This window comes from Carica papaya, chromosome 4 (assembly GCF_054855325.1).
Source record: "Carica papaya isolate Zhongbai chromosome 4, ASM5485532v1, whole genome shotgun sequence".
Lineage (NCBI taxonomy): Eukaryota > Viridiplantae > Streptophyta > Magnoliopsida > Brassicales > Caricaceae > Carica > Carica papaya.
The window spans coordinates 1,126,247-1,145,537 of NC_142312.1; the positions used below are offsets into that span (position 1 = coordinate 1,126,247).

General features: G+C 32.7%; 1 protein-coding gene across 1 annotated transcript; it reads left to right on the top strand.

Annotated features, from left to right (window-relative positions):
- The first annotated feature begins 610 nt into the window (after positions 1-610).
- LOC110814461 (Di-glucose binding protein with Kinesin motor domain-containing protein) lies at positions 611-18,328 on the top strand. Its single transcript, XM_088217168.1, has 20 exons — positions 611-1,093; positions 1,540-1,838; positions 2,188-2,359; positions 2,485-2,555; positions 2,641-2,824; positions 3,252-3,361; positions 3,461-3,560; positions 3,639-3,725; positions 3,824-4,000; positions 4,098-4,371; positions 15,056-15,217; positions 15,314-15,529; positions 15,611-15,648; positions 15,746-15,909; positions 16,046-16,297; positions 16,416-16,481; positions 16,642-16,716; positions 16,801-16,869; positions 17,003-17,071; positions 17,517-18,328. The coding sequence occupies exons 1-20, from the start codon at positions 874-876 to the stop codon at positions 17,979-17,981; spliced, it is 3,270 nt and encodes a 1,089-aa protein (XP_088073294.1). The 5' UTR covers positions 611-873; the 3' UTR covers positions 17,982-18,328.
- The last annotated feature ends 963 nt before the right edge of the window (positions 18,329-19,291 follow it).

The window sequence follows — 19,291 nt, forward strand, 5'->3', positions numbered from 1 at the left end:
TTTAACTTTTAAATTATATTGATAATAATAGGTTAAAATATAAATTTATTTTCTATATTATTTATTTACATTTAATTTAATGTATGTCTCAATTTTACGTTAAAGTAAATTTTATGAATTAATTTTTTTTTCTATATATTCAATTTCAGTTATTAATTATTAATATTATTAATTAATTTAATATGACGAATAAAATTTATTAATTTGTGTACTTTTTAAAATAGTTTCATGACAAATTAAATGTTATATTAAATATTAATCTAATATATGATATTTAAGTTAATAGTTAATAATAAAAAAAATTAAATAAAATTTTTTATGAATATATAAGAATTAATTTAATGTAAAATAAAGATAATGGCTAAATTAAATAAAAATAAAAATTAAAGAAATCAAAATTATATTTTAATCGATAATAATAACATATATTAGCATAGTTTATGTTAAATAAAAATATTATATCTTTTAATTCTTTTATGCCATTACCATAAAAGATTCTTCTTAGTTTCGGGCCGGAGCCTACCCGGCCCAATTTGTACTAGTGTCATGCACGATTCAAATTGCCATTGGATCCACGAAGACCCTCCAAAAACTTTCAACGGTAAAGTTTTTTTATTTTCTCAACGGTCTCATAGAATTCAAATTCGTGGAAACGCACCAGGAAAAGGAAATACTTTGCATTAATTTTCTTTCCTCTTCTTCAAGGTCTGCACTCTTACCTGATAGTAACGGCTACACAGAGAATAACAAGAAAGAAAAGCTGGTTCTTTATCGCTGAATCTCAAGAAAGTTTTTCCGTTGCCAAACTCGCAAAACCCTGGTTTTTTCCGTTGCCAAACTCGCAAAACCCTGGTTTCTTGGTTTTGTTTTCCCATGGAAGATATTCAGTTCACCGCAATTCAACAAGGCCCAAAAATCCCATGCCCCGATTTCTCTGTTTCTTGGGTTCTTGATGCGGAGAAAGATGAAATCTCGAACAAGGAAAGTGAAGATTCTGCGATCGACGAATGTGAAGACTCTTTGTTCGATTCTGTCATTTGTGACCCGGACTCGAGACTGATACCTACAGGGTTCACCAGATGTAATTGTACAGGTAGGTGCTTTTTGTTTTTTAAGAAAAATTATCTTCCATGCTAGAGAAATAAGCATGTTAGTCCAGTCTCCGTGCTGGTTGGTTAGTAAACAGCGAAAAAGAAGAAGGGTGATGGAATCAGAATGGTCTTTTTTTTTTGTTGGAAAGTTCATTTGTGGCTTTAGCTCATGATTGGAGATGAGTTAAACGATTGCAGAAATGAGATTAAGGAATGTAACTTCTAAAACATTTTGAACCGGAAAAGGGGGAAAACGTAGAAGCTCAAGAGCAAATCTAGGGTTAGGTTTTCCAGGGATTTAGGCATATATTATTAGGTTTAGAAATACACTAATCAGTTTCCTTATTCGTGGTGAGAAATTATGGACCGTTAGTTAGTTCATTACAGTATCATTTTGTAGAAAATTTACTAATAATTTTTTCTCAATTTTTTCTTTTTTTTCAAACAGATGAAATACTGATGTTTGTAAATGCTGGAGGTGAGGATTTAAAGGATGCAGGTTCTAGTGCGGAATTTCTGGGGGACAGATATTTTGAAGGAGGAAATGTCCTAAAAACTAATGAACTTATCAATGAGGCTGGAGATTTTCCTTTCATATATCAATCAGCAAGATTAGGAAACTTCTGTTACCGGTTCAAAAGTCTGCCTTCTGGGGAGTATTTTGTTGATCTTCATTTTGCAGAGATCATAAACACCAATGGACCTAAGGGAATGAGGGTATTCAATGTGTACATGCAGATAGAGAAGGCAAGTCAATCCAGGAAAGATCATTTAGCGCATCTGTGAATTTTCATTTAAGGTTATGTTGGAAAAAAACACTTGTAGATTTTGTGAGTTTTATTTGTAAACTAACACTTAGTTCAAATACTAGAAGGTGAGAATTCTCCTATGAAAGTTGAATTATATAGAATTCCACGTTGAATCATACACAGTTATGTGGGTTAATCTCTATTATCTTTTAGTAGGATGTGTATAGTTTTCTAATTGAATTAGTGAGACTTTACGAATAAATTCCAAAAAAATTGGACATCTGTTGCAAATATAGCCTAGTCATATTTGATTCAGTACTTAAAAGTTGTTATTTGGGATATGGCAGGTCTTATCAGAATTTGATATCTTCTCTGTTGTTGGAGCTAATAAGCCATTGCAAGTGGTTGGTACGAGAGTCAAAGTTAAGGGGGATGGGATACTAATTATAAGGTTCGAAGGGGTCAATGGAAGCCCAATGGTTTGTGGGATTTGTGTGCGGACAGCACCAAAGGTTTCGGGTAACATCATTTACATTTATTGAGTTTGCAATATCATTTAGTTATCATTTAGTGGTCAAAGTGATTCTTACAAGCATAGTCATGAATGATACTTATTTCTACCATGTCTATTATCATGTGGATAGATCCACAGGTTCCACACGAATATCTTAAATGCCTCAACTGTGCTGCTCCAATTGAGATTTCTTCAGCTCAGGTAAGCAGAAAATATGTGAGAGATTACAGAGTTTATGGTTTTGATTTTTGTATAGCTTTTTGATCTTTTGTTCTGTAACAAGCAGAAGAAATTTGGCCGAGCTAAAGCTACAGAGAAGTATGAAAAAAAGATACAAGAGCTTACTTTTCAGTGCCAGCTTAAGGCCAATGAATGCCATGAGGCATGGATGTCTTTGACTTCAGCAACTGAACAATTGGAGAACGTTAGAATGGAACTTGACAACAAAACTTTTCAAGCACGTTCTCTTGGTAATCATAAAGTCCAAAATGTTTACTAAATGTCTTTTTTAAACGGAATACCTTGTTGTATTAAGTGCAAGACTGTAGCATGATTACAGGAAGTTTTCTTTTCTTTTTTCTTTTTCAATAAACTAAAAAATATCTATAATAATTTTGCTTCAGTTAAAAACTGGGGAAATCTAAGGTGTAAAATGTATTTCATTGATAGTATTAGATTTAGCAGGTAGCAACCCTGCTGAGACCTGGCAAATTATCAAACAATTGTAAACTAGCAGATAGTGTATTATGCAGGATGGAGTTGCAATGTTGGCTTTTTAATACCTTAGACGGTTTTCCATGTGCGTTGCAATCAGTTAGTGCTTATGTTTGAAGACGTAGTAATTTTATGTTACTTTGATTCCAAAAATATATGCTTTTATTATTTTGTTCTTGGTAGATGAAACTGTGGTAAAACAAGGCCAGGATCTAAGGGCCATTAGTAAGAGGTATGAGGAGGATAAGAAGAACTGGGCTACTGCAATCAGTGATTTACAAGAGAAAATAACTGTAAGACACTACATCCTGTCAGAATTTCACATCACAGTTCTGTTCTTACATTAACTTTGGTTATTAGTATTTTGCATCATCATAATTTATTGCAAGCAGAGAATGAAGAATGAGCATGCCCAGCTCTCTCGAGAAGCTCATGAATGTGCTGATTCTATACCTGAGTTGAATAAAATGGTGGTTGGGGTTCAGGCATTACGTAAGTTTGAATATCTTAGTTTCCCAAGTTAGGCTTGCAGCGGACTCATGCATGCATAATGTTGGTATTGTTATACAGTTGCACAATGTGAGGATCTCAAGTTGAAGTATAGTGAAGAGCAAGCAAAGCGAAAGGAGCTTTACAATCGAATTCAAGAGACTAAAGGCAAGTATTTCTTATGTGCTGAATTTAGGTTAACAATCTATTGCATTATCTATGGAGAATTCTGTTTCAAAATACTCAAGTTCATTATTAAATATCAGGTAATATTAGGGTTTTTTGCCGGTGCCGTCCGCTGAGAAAGGATGAGATATCCACTGGATGTGCAACAGTTGTGGACTTTGATGCTGCAAAAGATGGAGAGCTTGGTGTCCTGATGGGTGGCTCCACCAAGAAAAATTTCAAATTTGACAGAGTGTACACACCAAAAGATAATCAAGGTCTTGCTATGATGTATCACAATAATTTATAGTTATGGTATGAGCTCTTAGTTGTGAACCATGTGTTGAACTGGGATTTTTCTTTTACCCCTGACAGTCGATGTCTTTGCGGATGCCTCCCCGCTGGTGATTTCAGTGCTCGATGGGTACAATGTCTGTATATTTGCTTATGGGCAAACAGGTACGGGAAAGACATTTACAATGGAGGGAATTGAGCAGAATAGGGGAGTCAATTACAGGACTCTTGAGCAACTCTTTAAAGTTACCAAGGAAAGGAACGAAACTTTTACATACAATATATCTGTTAGCGTGCTTGAGGTCTACAATGAACAGATAAGAGATCTTCTGGCTACATCTCCATCATCCAAGAGGTAAGTTGCTGTGTTTTTCACTCTATGTATCCATTGAAAGACTTATACCTGAATATATGGTCAAATAGGTGACTTGGCGTGTGTAAGAATTAGGAAAATGAATACTAAATATTTACTTATTTTTATTGAAATAAAAGTAGAAATATATATACATGTACATGGATTCATATATGGTAACTAACATAAATTACCCTAATAATTTTCTTCATAATTACGCTTACATATTTAGAAAGATAATCATACTATTATGTACAAAAAATACTTTATAATATTCTAACATTTTCTCTCAACTTGAAGTATAGATATTAATCATGCTCAGGTAGTTCTGAAAATACTCAATCCGTATTTCATTCAGAGACTTTGTGAATATATAACCAAGTTGAACTCCTATCTTCACATAACCAATAGATATAAAATTTTTCTAAATCTTCTCTCGGATGAAGTGACAATCAATCTCGGTATGTTTGGTTCTCTCATGATACACAGGATTTGAGACAATATGAAAGGTAGTCTGATTATCACACCAAAGTTTTGCAAGAGATGTAGGATTCAAACCCACTTTATTTAAAGAATGATATATCCTTAAGACTTTATTATGTGGATTGGGTCATAACTCTATATTCAGACTCTGTGCTTGAGCGATATACAATTGTTTGTTTTTTACTTTTCCATGATACGAGATTCCCACCAACAAAAACACAATAACTCGTAATAGACCTTCTATCAATCTTAGATTCAACCTAATCAGCATATGTAAAACATTCAATGTGAGTATATTTGTAAGTTTTAAACATTATGCCGAGTTCCGGGGTACCTTTTTAAATAGCACAAAATATGTTCAAAAACCTCCCAATGCTTAACTGTATGTGTAGACATAAATTGACTTATAATGCTGACAGGATATGCAATATGAATGAGTCATAGTAAGGTAATTCAATTTCCCAACTAGTTGCCTGTATTTTTCTGGATCATCAAGGAGATCACCATAATCTTTTATAAGATGTACATTTGGTACTATAAGCGTATGACTTAGCTCCCACATTTCCTGTTTTTGCAAGTAGATCAAATACATACTTCCTCTAAGATAACAAAATCCCTTCATTCATTCTTGTTACTTCAGCTTTCAAGAAATAGTTTAGTTATTTCAAGTTTTTGGTATTGAATTTGGTCTGCAGTAATGACTATAGAGAGGATATTCCTACATGGTCATCTCCTATAATCACAATATCATCAACATAGACAATAAGAAGTATAATACCAATTGTTGATTGTCTATAAAAGATTGAATCATTACATTTGCTCTTTTTTAATCTGAATTCACAGACTCTACTTCAAACCATATAAAGATTTCTTCAAATAACAAACTTTTTCACACTCCTCCTGAGCAACAAACCCAGATAGTTGCTCTATATACGCTTCTTTTAAGAGATTATCATGAATAAATGCATTTTTATTATCCAGCAGGTGTAAAACCTAGTCTCTGGAGGCTGCAGGAATGACTTTAGAGAGGATATTCCTACATGGTCATCTCCTGTAATCACAATATCATCAACATAGACAATAAGAAATATAATACCAACTGTTGATTGTCTATAAAAGATTGAATAATTACATTTGCTCTTTTTCAATCCGAATTCACACCCTACTTCAAACCATAAAAAGATTTATTCAAATGACAAACTTTTCCATACTCCTCATGAGCAACAAACCCAGATGGTTGCTCTATATATGCTTCTTTTAAGAGATCATCATGAATAAATGCATCTTTAATATCCAGCAGGTGTAAAACCCAATCTCTGGAGGCTACAGGAATGACTTTAGAGAAGATATTTCTACATGGTCATCTCCTGTAATCACAATATCATCAACATAGACAATAAGAAATATAATACCAACTGTTGATTGTCTATAAAAGATTGAATAATTACATTTGCTCTTTTTCAATCCGAATTCACAGACTCTACTTCAAACCATATAAAGATTTTTTCAAATGACAAACTTTTCCATACTCCTCCTGAGCAACAAACCCAGATGTTTGCTCTATATACCTTTCTTTTAAGAGATCATTATTAATAAATGTATTTTTAATATTCAGCAAGTGTAAAACCCAGTCTCTGAAGACTGCAATAGATATGAATAAACGAACAGAGTTTAACACCACTGGAGAAAATGTATCAGAATAGTGACTGCATAAGTCTGAGTATAACCTTTTATTACCAATTAAGCTTTAACTTTCGCCATAGAGTCATCTGAATTCACTTTGATTGCAAATACTCATTTGCACCCTACAGTCTTTTTTCTTTTGGGTAAATCTATCAGATCCCAAGTATGATTATCATTAAGAGCATTTATCTTCTCGAGTATGATATTACAATAATTAGAGTGATTTAGAACATCTTTAACTGTCTTCTCAAGCATGACATTACACTAATTAGAGTGATTTAGAGCATCTTTAACTGTCTTCGGTATGAAAGCGGAGTCTATAGAAGCAATTAAAAAGTTAGACGAAGGAGACAAATGATCATATAAAATGAAATTAGCAATACGATAAGTAGAATGAGAAATGGTGCATTGACGTGTACCTTTACGAAGACTGATGGGAATATCAAGATCATGGATGGAAGGATCATATGACGAAAAAGCGGGTGCAAGACATGTATTATTAGTTTGTAGTCTTCTGGAATAAATATAAATAATGGACAGTTGTTCTTGAGTGGCGCACCATCGTCAATTTGCTCAGAAGACACATAAGATAAATATCATTATTTGGTTGCTCCGTAGAATTATTGTTCTAGAATTTGTAAATGAGCCAATAATCGTTATTCACCTAATATGTAGAACTGGACTGTGAGAAAAAAAACGATATATTCTCTGGGAAGACTACATCGGTTGACACTAAATATTTATTAAGATCTGAAAAATAACACTAATATTTCTTTTGCATGCGAGAATATCTCAAAAAGATACATTTCAAGATTTTGGGATCCAACTAATACTGAGTCGTACATGTCGAACATAATAAGTACTACCAAATACGCGTGGCTATACTAGAAACAATGATTTGTTTGGAAACAGAATACTGTAAAGAATATCACATTCGAAAATTGCAGATGGTAGACGATTAATTAGGAAACAGGCAGTGGATACAACTTCAATTCAGAATTGTTTAGGAACTTGTATCTGAAACAAGATGGCTCGAAAAATCTAAATATCTGTTCTTTCTCTCAGTAGGGGTGTTTTGAGATGGTGTATCAACACAAGAATACTGATGAAGAATCCCATGTTGAATCATATAATTCTAAAATGAGTCTGACATATTTTTTAACGCTATCACTTCTTAGTATATGCACAAAAATATTAAATTGAGTTTTGATTTCCGCATGAAAAAGTACAAAAATAGACAAATACTTCAGAATGATTTTTAATAAAATATATCAAAGTCATTCGAAAAAAATCATCAACAAAAATAATAAAATACTTAAAGATTACTTCAAACATAACAGGATATGCACCCCAAATATTTTAATGAACTAATTCAAAAACAAATTTAGCTCGTTTATTAATTCTTGGACTTAACTATTTACAATAATGTTTTGCAAACTGACATGACTCATAATCTAATAAAGATACATCATGAAACTGAGAACACAATTTTTTCAATACAGTGAGAGATAAATGTCTCAACTGACAATGTGTTTCAAATGAAAAGATAATACAAGAGCAGACAACTGATCGAGGCACCAAACTATCAAGAATGTAGAGATTTTCTGATATCTGTTTTTTAACAACAATATGTTTTGTCATAAGATTCTGAAAAAAATAATGATCAGGAAAGAATGAGATACAACAATTAAGATTTTTGATAAGTCTACTTAGAGAAATCAAGTTGAAAGTAAGTTTAGGTAGACTTAAAACAGAGGCAGGGTAATGGTGAAAATTTGTTTTGTAGTCCCAGAACCCTCAATATTGTAAGTTGATCCATTAACAATAGTTATAGGAAAGGGTGCTCTATGTGATCGAAAACTAGAGAAGATATTAGGGTTACCTGTCATGTGATCTATAGCACCAGAATTGATCACCCATTTGTTTGATGAGAAGATAAGACATTTTTTACCTAATTCAACAGAAGTAGTGGCTACTGTGCATTATTTCAAATATTCTTGAATCTGAGATAATCTTGCATACTTGTCGGCTGAAATCATAATAGTTTTCTCAGAAGAAAAGCTAGCAGTAGCAATATTCGCAGTTTGTGTTCTCTAATTCTAATTTTGTAATTTCTTGCATTGTTGCTTCGTATGTCTTTCTTCATGACAGTAATAACAAACAATATTGTTTGAATCATTATACTGACTATCTATTGCTCTGTTTTCTTTCCTATTTTTATTTCTTCATCTTCCTCTAGCAACAAGAACATTAGCATGCTGATTAAATGTAGTAGTCTCTGTGCGTAACACTTTATTGAAAACTTACTGAAGAGATGTGATCTTGGAACCAGATATAATTTGAGATTTAACAGTCTCAAATTCATATGGAAGACCAGCCAAGAAAATCATTATGACCATTTGTTATCTCTATGTTTGCTTTACCTCAATATCAGCACTGAACAACAAAAGTACATTGAGCTCCTCATATGTCATTTTAAATTTTATAAAATAAGTCGTGAGAGATTTGACCTCATTCTTAGCACTATAAAAAGTCTTACAAACATCATACGTACAAGACGCATTTTCTTTGCCTGAATACAGAAACTCTAAATAATCCATTTATCTCTTAGTTAAATTTGTCTAGTTCCATCAGTGGGAGGGTCTTGAATAAAGTGATCATCTTTGTCAATATTACGTAAATAAACCTTGATAGTTTTGCTCCATTTTAGATAATTTGTACAATTTAATTTATGCTCAGTAATCTTTGACACGACTGAGACTATTTTACTCATCGAAAACTTGTTATCACTCATTTTTAACTTAAGAATATTTACAGATTGTCACCCAAAATTATCCAAACACAGCAGCTAGATACACACCAAAAATACTGTAAACGTACCAGAAAGTTTGAGAAAACAGAATAACTCTTCACGCATGGGTATTAATATCCCTACCAGAACCTCATTGTCAACTACCGGAGGATTTGCATCGCCGCATGCCCCGCCGCCTGAAACCACCAAACAACTTTCTTTCGGCCGGAAATCACCACAGAACTCCAATGCCGGCCCTAATCCGGAATGACGCTCGTAGAAACATCCCAAATCATGTCGGAGAATGGAGAACAGTTTGTTGTCGCGCGATTTGCTCCGCTGCACCTTTTCCGTCTTTGACCTTCTGGTTTCGTGCATAGAACTGGCCTACTGAGCTCCTCTGTTGCTTTTATCCTCGAACGGGAACCTAACACACACGGGAATGCTCTCCTTTGGCAATCCCACTGCACGCAACCTCAAACCACCACGTGAACCGCTTACTCAGCTTTTCCCACATACTCCACCGTGGTGGCCTCACTTTGAACTGACTGGAGATTAGTGGTTGTCTTTCTCCTCGCCAGGAATGGGTTGTTCAACCGTTCTTTGGCCTGATGTAATTTGACATCTAAAACTCTAACCCTAACTCTAGTTCTGATACCATGTGAGAATTAGGGAAAATAATATTGAATATTTACTTTTATTAAAATAAAATTAGAGATATATATACATATAAACGGATTCATATATGGTAATCAATAAAAATTACCCCTAATAATTTTCTTCCTAATTACGCTTATGTATTTGTAAAGATAATTATACTATTATGTCTATAAAATATTCTATAATATTCTAACAACATGGTATAGAGATGATAACTTTTGGTTTAGGAGAATTTTGATTGAATTACTTAATAATTTTCTGCCATTCTCATTCAATAAATAGGTGAATATAAAAAAGTTAAAAGACTGATTCTCAACAATTTACAATGATCAAGTCTAATATCTTTCTAATTACAACCATATAATCTAATTATAGTAAGATATAAAATATACAAACTTTAAATATTTTTTAATATAAAAGATACAGACTGTATAGATTAAATGTATTTTTAATCTATGGCAACATCCCTCTTAAATTGATGCTAGTCGATTAAGAAGCATCAATTTGCTAAGTAAAAATTGATGATGTTGTCGAGTAAGTGACTTAATAAACATATCAACAATCTGTAAAATTGTGGAAACATGTGGAAGAGAACATGATTACGGACAGGCTCTTGAATATAATGGCAATCCACTTCAATATACTTGGTACGCTCACGATAGACTAGATTAGTAGTAGTAATCTGAATAGCACTTGTATTATCTGCATAAAAGAAGAGTAGGAGTAGATTGAGGAAATTCGAACTCAGTTAACAACCCTCTAAGCCAAGAAATCTCTGAACATGCAACAAACATGGCACAGTACTCAGATTTAGTAGAAGATTGAGAGACCCGATCTTGTTTCTTACTCTTCCATGATATTAAGAAATTCCCAAGAAACATACACCAACCTATGACAGATCAATGAATATTTGGACAACTAGCTCAATCCACGTCGCTAAAAGCACTATGTTGCATAAAAGATCCAGTAAAAAAGAATAAATCTCGACATAGAGAATCACAAAGATATTTGATGATATGAGAACTGTAACCAAGTGAAGATGTTGCTGAGAGTGCAGAAACTGACTAACTTGTTAGATAGCAAAGAAGATGTCAGGTCTAGTAATAGTCAAATAGTTTAAGCTCCCAACTAATTGTCAATACAAATATTGATAAGAAAGTAGCTCTCTCTTTTCTGTATGGTACTTAACATTTATTTCTAGAGGAGTATTAATTGATAAAGAATCCTGAAGATCAGCCAAAGAAATGAAGTCTTGAGCATATTTATGCTGATATAAGAATATAGCGGAAGAGTTAGAGTGAACTTCTAACCCTAAAAAAATATGTAAGCTAGCTAAGATCCTTCATATGAGATGAATCACAGAGATGATGCTGAAGTTAAGTAATCAATAAATAATTTGTTCTCGATATAATAATATCATCAATATAGACTAGTAGAAGTACAATTTCAATAAAAATTTTATGCAGGAACAAAGAGAAATCATATTGACTTTGCACAAACTTCAGAAGTAGATGGAGAGAACAAACTAGAAGGAGGTGTCATATATATATCCTCTTTGAGATCACCATGTAGAAAAGTATTTTTGACATCCATTTATTTAAGTGGCCAACCTTGTGAAGCAGCAATGGTAAGAAGTATTCGCATGGTAGTCATTTTAGCCACTGGAGCATATGTGTCTCCTCATAGTCCACCTCATACTCTTATCGATTACCAAGAGCAACCAACCTAACCTTAGGAGTTCTATTAGAGCAAAGTTTGAGTGAATAAACCCACTTACATCCAATATGTTTGACTGTAGGTGGACATAGAACAATATTCCAATTATGATTATCCCGAAGAGCTTGAAGTTTCTCTTGCATTGCTTGCTGCCAACACTCATGCTTAACTACTTGTAAGTAAGAAGATGAAACCATGATAAAAGATAAAGAAATACTAAATGATATATGATAAGAGTCATACCAATTAAGAGGACGAGAGATCTTGATAGAGCATCTCAAGGGTGGTGGTGTAGGATCAGATGGTGGATCTGGATCAGAAAGGGACAATTGCGAATGACATTGTTCATGCACATACCCAAGCTTGAACTGATGAGGAGAAGAAGGTAAATAATCAAAATTAGGAAGAATAACTACATCAGAAAATGACTGATCACGAGTGTGAAAGAAAATTTCATTTTAGAAAAAAAATAATATTACGAAAAACAAAAAGTTTCTTAAAAGAAGAATCAATGCAAACAAATCTTTGTGATTTGTATTGTATCCCAAAAATGTACATTTGACAGATTGAGTATAAAGTTTATGACGATTATGAGGAGACAAGTGAACGAAGCGCACACAACCAAATATATGTAGATGCCTATAGTGAAGATGTGTTAATAAAGACGAAAATAAGGAGACTCAAAGTTTAGAGTTTGAGTATGTAGTTTAAATAAGATAAGTTATTAAAGATAAAACTTCTACCAAAAATTGAGGTAGAATAGAAGATTCAAGTAATAATGTGAGTAATTTTTAAGAGATGATGATTATTTCGTTATGACGCACCATTTTATTGAGGTGTATGCGGACAAGACGAAAATAAGGAGACTCAAAGTTTAGAGTTTGAGTATGTAGTTAAGATAAGTTACTAAAGATAAAACTTCTACCAAAACTTGAGGTAGAATAGAAGATCCAAGTAATAATGCGTGAGTAATTTTTAAGAGATGATGATTATTTCGTTGTGGCACACCATTTTATTGAGATGTATGTAGACAAGAACGTTGTGAGAGTATACACTTTTCATTTAAAAATTCATGTAACGCATTAGACATGTATTCTCCAACAAAATCAAATCGAAGAGTTTTAATGGAATCAGAAAATTGAGTTTCAACAAATACAACAAAAGTTTTAAAAATTAAAAAGACTTCAGATTTGAAACGAAGAAAATAAATCTAAGTAAACTGACTGTGATCATCAATAAATATCACAAAATAGTTATAATATGCATGAGAAATAATAGGTGTGATTCTCCGTACATCATTATGAATAATTTCAAACCATTTATCTGCATGACCACCAGCAATAGGAAATGGAAGAATTTTATTCTCTCCTGATTTACAACCTGTACAACTAAAAGAAAGACTAAAGAATTGATTTTTATTACCTAATAATCCAGAATTCAACATATAAGACATTACAGTTGAATTAGAGTATCCCAAACGTTTGTGTCACACCTCACTATTATTAATAGCAATAGAGTAAGGTAAAAAAATATTACTAGGAATAGAAATATGTAGAGGAAACAAGCGTCCAACTTTAGGCTCTTTTACAATCACCGCCCCCAATACCTGATTCTGCACACAACAACCATCACGAGAGAATATACATCATAGTTATCATCAATTAATTGACCCACTGAAAGAAGATCATCAGAAAGTCTTGGTGATAGATAGACATTGTTAAAAATTTGAGTAATATCACCGACCGCACTAATGGACAGATTGTTGGCATTTGCAACTTGAATAAGTTCTGAACTATAATATGGACAAACATTTTCTGTAAATTAGCTAAACTAGTCATGATTTGATGCAGCAGAATCAACAAACCAAGTCTAGCTATAAGGTTGAAACTATCATTTGTTGCACCATTTCAGGAGTAAGAACATTTTGATTAATCGATATAGTCAATGACCTAGTTTGAGCCTGATAATTGGAAGAGCTGGCAACAATTGCTTGAAAAGTAGTGGTCTGACAATTTTAAGGATAAATAGGACATTCTTTGATTATATATCCTTACTTTTTGCAATAATTACAAAATTTCTTAGTACAATTTGAAGCAATATGTTCATAATTCTTGCAACTAAAACATTGAATCTCACTCATATCTCTTCCCTTGCTTTTTTCCTGAGTTGAAAATATCATGTGTGTTGTGGTCATCTGCCCTTGTTCAAGAGTAGTTTGTGTAAGAAGTTATTTTTTGCAAATTAATTCATTGAAACATACATCCAATGAGGGAGGAGGATGGTGATTCATTAGATTAGAACAAGTATTTTCAAAATTTGATCGTAATTTCATTAAAAATTAATCACGCTTGCTAATCTCATGAACATCATGAATAACTAAAACATCAGTAAGAGAATTTTTAGACACATCTGCACAAATTATATCAGAAAATTCTGCCTATAAATTTTGAAAACCAGAAAAATATTCCTGAATAGATAGATTCATCTGAGTATAATTTGCAATATCACACTCTAACTGAAATCTTCTGGTTAAATTTGTTTGGTTGTACAGTTTCTTCAAATACTTTCACATTATCTGTGCAATTTTATAGGAAAAAAATCAATTGAGATTCACATGACCCAATGATCCAACAAATCACCCTAACATCCTTGATCTTCCATTGCTCCATCAAGGTGTCCCCATAATTCTTTTCCAGTGATTTATTATCGAAATTAAAATTTCCATGTTGAATAATTCTTTCCCGTTAATTTAACTCAAAGTTCAAATTTATCAGCAAAAATTTATACTATATAAAACAGTTCAAAATTAACTCAAATATAGAGAGATAAACAACCCAATATAATTGAAAGATTACCAAAATACGTGAGTTTCCTCTCTACCCAAACTTGATCTGCAACCTCAACCAAAGGAAGTAAAAAATATCGCTTTGATGAAAAATCACACAGATGAAGACTCACAATCTAAAATAGCCTAAGACTCCAATAACATCAAGAATAATAAAAAAAATCATAAAACTCTATGACTAGAGCTCTAATACCATGATAACTTTTGATTTAAAAGAATTTTGATTGAATAATTTGATAATTTTCTGCCATTCTTTCATTCAATAAATAGATGAATATATAAAAGTTAAAAAATTAATTTCCAGCAATTTACAATGATCAAGGCATATAACTTTTTACTTACAGTTATATAATCTAATTATATAAAAATATAAAATATACAGACTCTAAATGCTTTTTAATATAAAATATACAGGTTGTATAAATTAAATGCATTTTTTATATATGGCAACAAGAGATATGTTGGAAAAAAAAATCTAATGAGCCTTTTTCATTCGGATATATTACTAGGTTGGAGATAAAGCAGTCTTCTGAAGGGTCTCATCATGTTCCTGGAATCACAGAAGCCAAGGTTGATAACATCAAGGAAGTTTGGAATGTTCTGCAAGCTGGCAGCAATTCTAGAGCTGTTGGATCCAATAATGTGAATGAACATAGTAGTCGATCACACTGGTATTGCTTATTTTTCTTGCTTAACCATAAAACAACATTTGATTTTTTCATTGCTTCTTACTCACGCATTGCCAGAACTGTTTCTTCACATTTTAGCATGCTCTGCATAATGGTGAGAGCCAAGAATTTGATGAGTGGTGAATGCACCAAGAGCAAGCTTTGGCTTGTTGATTTGGCAGGCAGTGAGAGACTTGCAAAAACTGATGTACAGGGTGAACGGCTCAAGGAAGCTCAAAACATTAATAGATCCCTTTCAGCTCTAGGAGATGTAATACATGCTTTGGCAACAAAAAGTAGTCATATTCCATACAGGTTCACATCTTTTATCGCACTTATATTAACTTTAAGAGGCATCAGTATGCTGCTTAACAACATTTGTCGCTTAATCTTCAGGAACTCAAAGTTGACACATTTACTTCAAGATTCGTTAGGTAAATTTAGTATTTCCTAGTATTTTTATCAATTTTGTATTGTAGTGATGACTAATTTTGTCAGGTTTGCCTAAATATTGAAACCTGAATTTTGCAGGAGGTGATTCAAAAACTTTAATGTTTGTGCAAATTAGTCCTTCGGAGCAGGATCTGAGTGAAACTCTGAGTTCACTAAATTTTGCAACTCGAGTTAGAGGTGTTGAATTAGGTCCTGCAAAGAAACAAATGGATACGGGTGAGCTTCAGAAGATGAAAGCAATGGTAAGGCTGGTGATTTGAGCTGGAAACATGTTTTATTCATGAACTTCAGATTTCCAAAAATGAATTCCTTTTGAGACATCAGGCACTGATTATGATTTGTTTTCTGTTTTACAAATCATTTAATTACTCTATAAAGCTCGAAAAAGCACGGCAAGAATCTAGATCCAAAGATGAGACTCTAAGGAAGCTAGAAGAAAACTTACAAAACCTGGACAGTAAGGCCAAAGGAAAGGACCAAATTTACAGGAACCAACAAGAAAGGATTAAAGAACTTGAAAGTCAAGTTGACTTAAAAGCTACTTTGCACAGCCAGTCAGAGAAACAAGTATCACAACTTTCTGATAGATTGAAGGGGAAGGAAGAGATTTGTTTTGATCTCCATCAAAAGGTTGATTTTCACTTGAGTTATGATTGATATTTATTATTGATAGGATACAATATGTTTGGGTTTTTCTTACTAATTATCAAGTTGTTATCCATGCCTAATTGACTACAATCTGATGAAGGTCAAGGAACTGGAAGCCAAGCTTATGGAGAGACAACAATCAGAGTCTTCAATATACCAACAGAAGGTTTAAAGATCTTTCTTTACTTTATTCAACTTTCTCATCCCCCGGGCTTCTGTTGAAAGTACTTATTAGTTCTGGTTTTTGTTGGAGTTTCTCGATCATCTTTCCTGTTTACTTGATTGTCAAAATTTTGAGAGAGAAGCTGAAAGCTATTTTTAAACAGGTTAGAGATCTTGAGAACAAGCTGAAAGAGAAAGTGCAAGAGTCTGAGTCCAGTTCCTTCACCCTTCAGCAAAAGGTTGTGGAAACTTGATAAGAAATGTTTAAAGACGATTAAATGGCCTAATTTGAGGCTAATTTCCTCTTGCTTTTTCTGGTTCAGATTAAGGAGCTTGAGATGAAACTGAGAGAGTCGGAACAAACATCAGAATGTGTTTTACTTCATCAAAAGGTTATTTTCTAATCATTCAATATTTATATATATACATATATACACACAGATACAAGGTTGTCAATTTGGTTATCAATGTCTAATGATGACAAAATGGGGAGATTGAGGTGAAATCTTTACTTTTCTGGTTCAGATAAAGGAGCTTGAGGGGAAACTGAAACAATCGGAAGAGAATTCTGAACCTGTTTTACTTCATCAAAAGGTTCTTTCCTAAATTTCCACATCAATAAGTTTCTGATAGTAACTGCAGAATCACTGTACATCACATGTACTAATTGATATTTTAAAGAATATATTATCTGTAAATGTGGATAGAAAATGTGTTTCTTAGTGTTTTCTTGAAAGAATTTATTATAAATATTTCTTTTTTTCTACAATATGACTGGCTTTCCCTTTTCACGTACCAAATATGTTCCATTCTCTTGCTAATTTTTCATTTTCTTTTTCTCTCATTTTCAGATTACAGTTTCTGTTTTCTAGAACAAAAACCATTTTCACCTTTTTAATCTTCACTCGTAGGTAACTGGCTAGCTCAAACTTAGGTGGAGAACTTTGAGTTAATGCATTTTGAAAGAAATCGATTAATATTGTGCTTTCATACAGAAAATGGACTAAGGTACAAAAATTTGTTTGACATCTTGTATCAGATTAAAGAGCTTGAAGACAAGTTGAAGGAGCAGGAGCAGCTGATGTTGCAGCAGATGCAAACTTGCAACTTCCCTGATGGCTTAAGGGCTACTCCCAGTGAAGGTAAAGCTTGTGGTAGAGATGAATGTTTCATCAGAGATATTGAGCCACAAGTTCTGGGTATTTCGAATTCAATTAACCGGCCTATGAGTCAAGGCTCAGCATTGCCAAGAAGAAATGCTTCTCTTCATGAGACAAGAAAAAGGGAATCTAGAAGTGGAGATTCAGAAAACAATATGTTGACTACTTTGAACGATAAGAAGATTAGGAAATCTGATCCACCCAAGATTGCTAGGGTAATGAGAACAACAACAACAAAGCCAGTCTCCTCTGCTCAAGGGCCTATGACTCATAAAAGGAATGTCAAGGATCAGGCTCCAGGAGCTAAGGAGAGGGATACGAAGAAAAGGATTTGGTCAAGATAGGTAACTGAATTGACTAAACTCATTAGTTGCTGTTTATTTAGAGCTTTTACATATTTTAGTTTGCATATATGTGTATATACGGGGCTGATCATATCCTCCAGTAAGAAGTGAAATAGACTCATTGAACTGAGAGAAAAAGTACAGTTCCTTGCTAAAAGTTGAGGATTTTATCACTACAAAATGATGTCATTTCAGGCACTTCCAAGATTATAGCTAGCATTTAACATGCATGATTCTGATTTATTTGCTTGGCAAACTCCTGTATATCAGAGACAGCTTTGAACGTGTGAAAATATTTGCACCTCTAACATCATTCCATGAATTAATGGCCAAAAATTGTTGCAGAATCAGTTTGTAAGAATTTCATTAATTATTGACTGCTAGCCATAAAATTATTCTGAAGCTGAACTCCTTTTAGAAGTTCTAAGTCAGACCCATGTACATTCTACTCTCTTGTTGAGTAGTTAGTGTGGACGAACAAGGAGTTGAGTTGAGTTGAGTTGAGCCAAATAGTTAATCTTTTGAGTCGTGTTAAGTTGAAGTTCGATTTGAGTATTCTCTGTTATGTTTGACAGAGTTTGACATTGATTGAAGGAAAGATTAGCAGGAAACCGAGCTTGAATGAACTTGAATTCAAGTTCAAATAAGCTTGAAGTATATACCAAATCTATCATGAAAGAAGCTTGTCTGACATTTTATTTACATAATTCGACCACTAAAAAATAAATTCAAAAAAAAAAAAAAAAAAATTACGTGAAACGCGATATTAATAGTTAAATCTTTATAAATAAAGTTTATATTTGTTTTTCCAACTCTCTTTACTTTTTCTATTTGTATTCTTATTGACATTAAATACTAAAATTTAAATATTTTAAAATAACTGTATTAAAAAATATATAAATAATATATTATAAACAAAATAGGTCAAAAAAAAAATGGTATCATTACAAATTTGAGAATTTAATGCTGAAGAACCTGAAGGAAAAAAGCCCATGAATTTATTTTGTGTGAAGGTAGAGACAAAAAGGGTATGAAAATATATATATTAAATTCCTTTGAATATATATAATTTAATTTTTAAAGTTATACAACATATCCCTTCAATAAGTATCTTGAAAAAAACCAACAAATAAAAGACAAGTATTCAATCCACCAAATGACCAGCTTACTATTGTAAAACCTCATGTGGGCCTATCAATATTTTACAAGTATATATACATATAAGTAATATTATTATATTGTAAATAAGGAATAATTGTCAAGTGTTTTATGAGCATAGTGACAGATTTCATAAATGTAACAAATTTTTA

What these genes read in the sequence shown, in the direction of transcription:
- LOC110814461 (XM_088217168.1), top strand. Translation starts at nt 874, where the DNA reads ATGGAAGATATTCAGTTCACCGCAATTCAACAAGGCCCAAAAATCCCA. An exon ending in TTTTCAAGCACGTTCTCTTG is followed by an intron (nt 2,825 to 3,251) that starts GTAATCATAAAG and finishes TGTTCTTGGTAG; the next exon opens with ATGAAACTGTGGTAAAACAA. An exon ending in CTTCAATATACCAACAGAAG is followed by an intron (nt 16,482 to 16,641) that starts GTTTAAAGATCT and finishes ATTTTTAAACAG; the next exon opens with GTTAGAGATCTTGAGAACAA.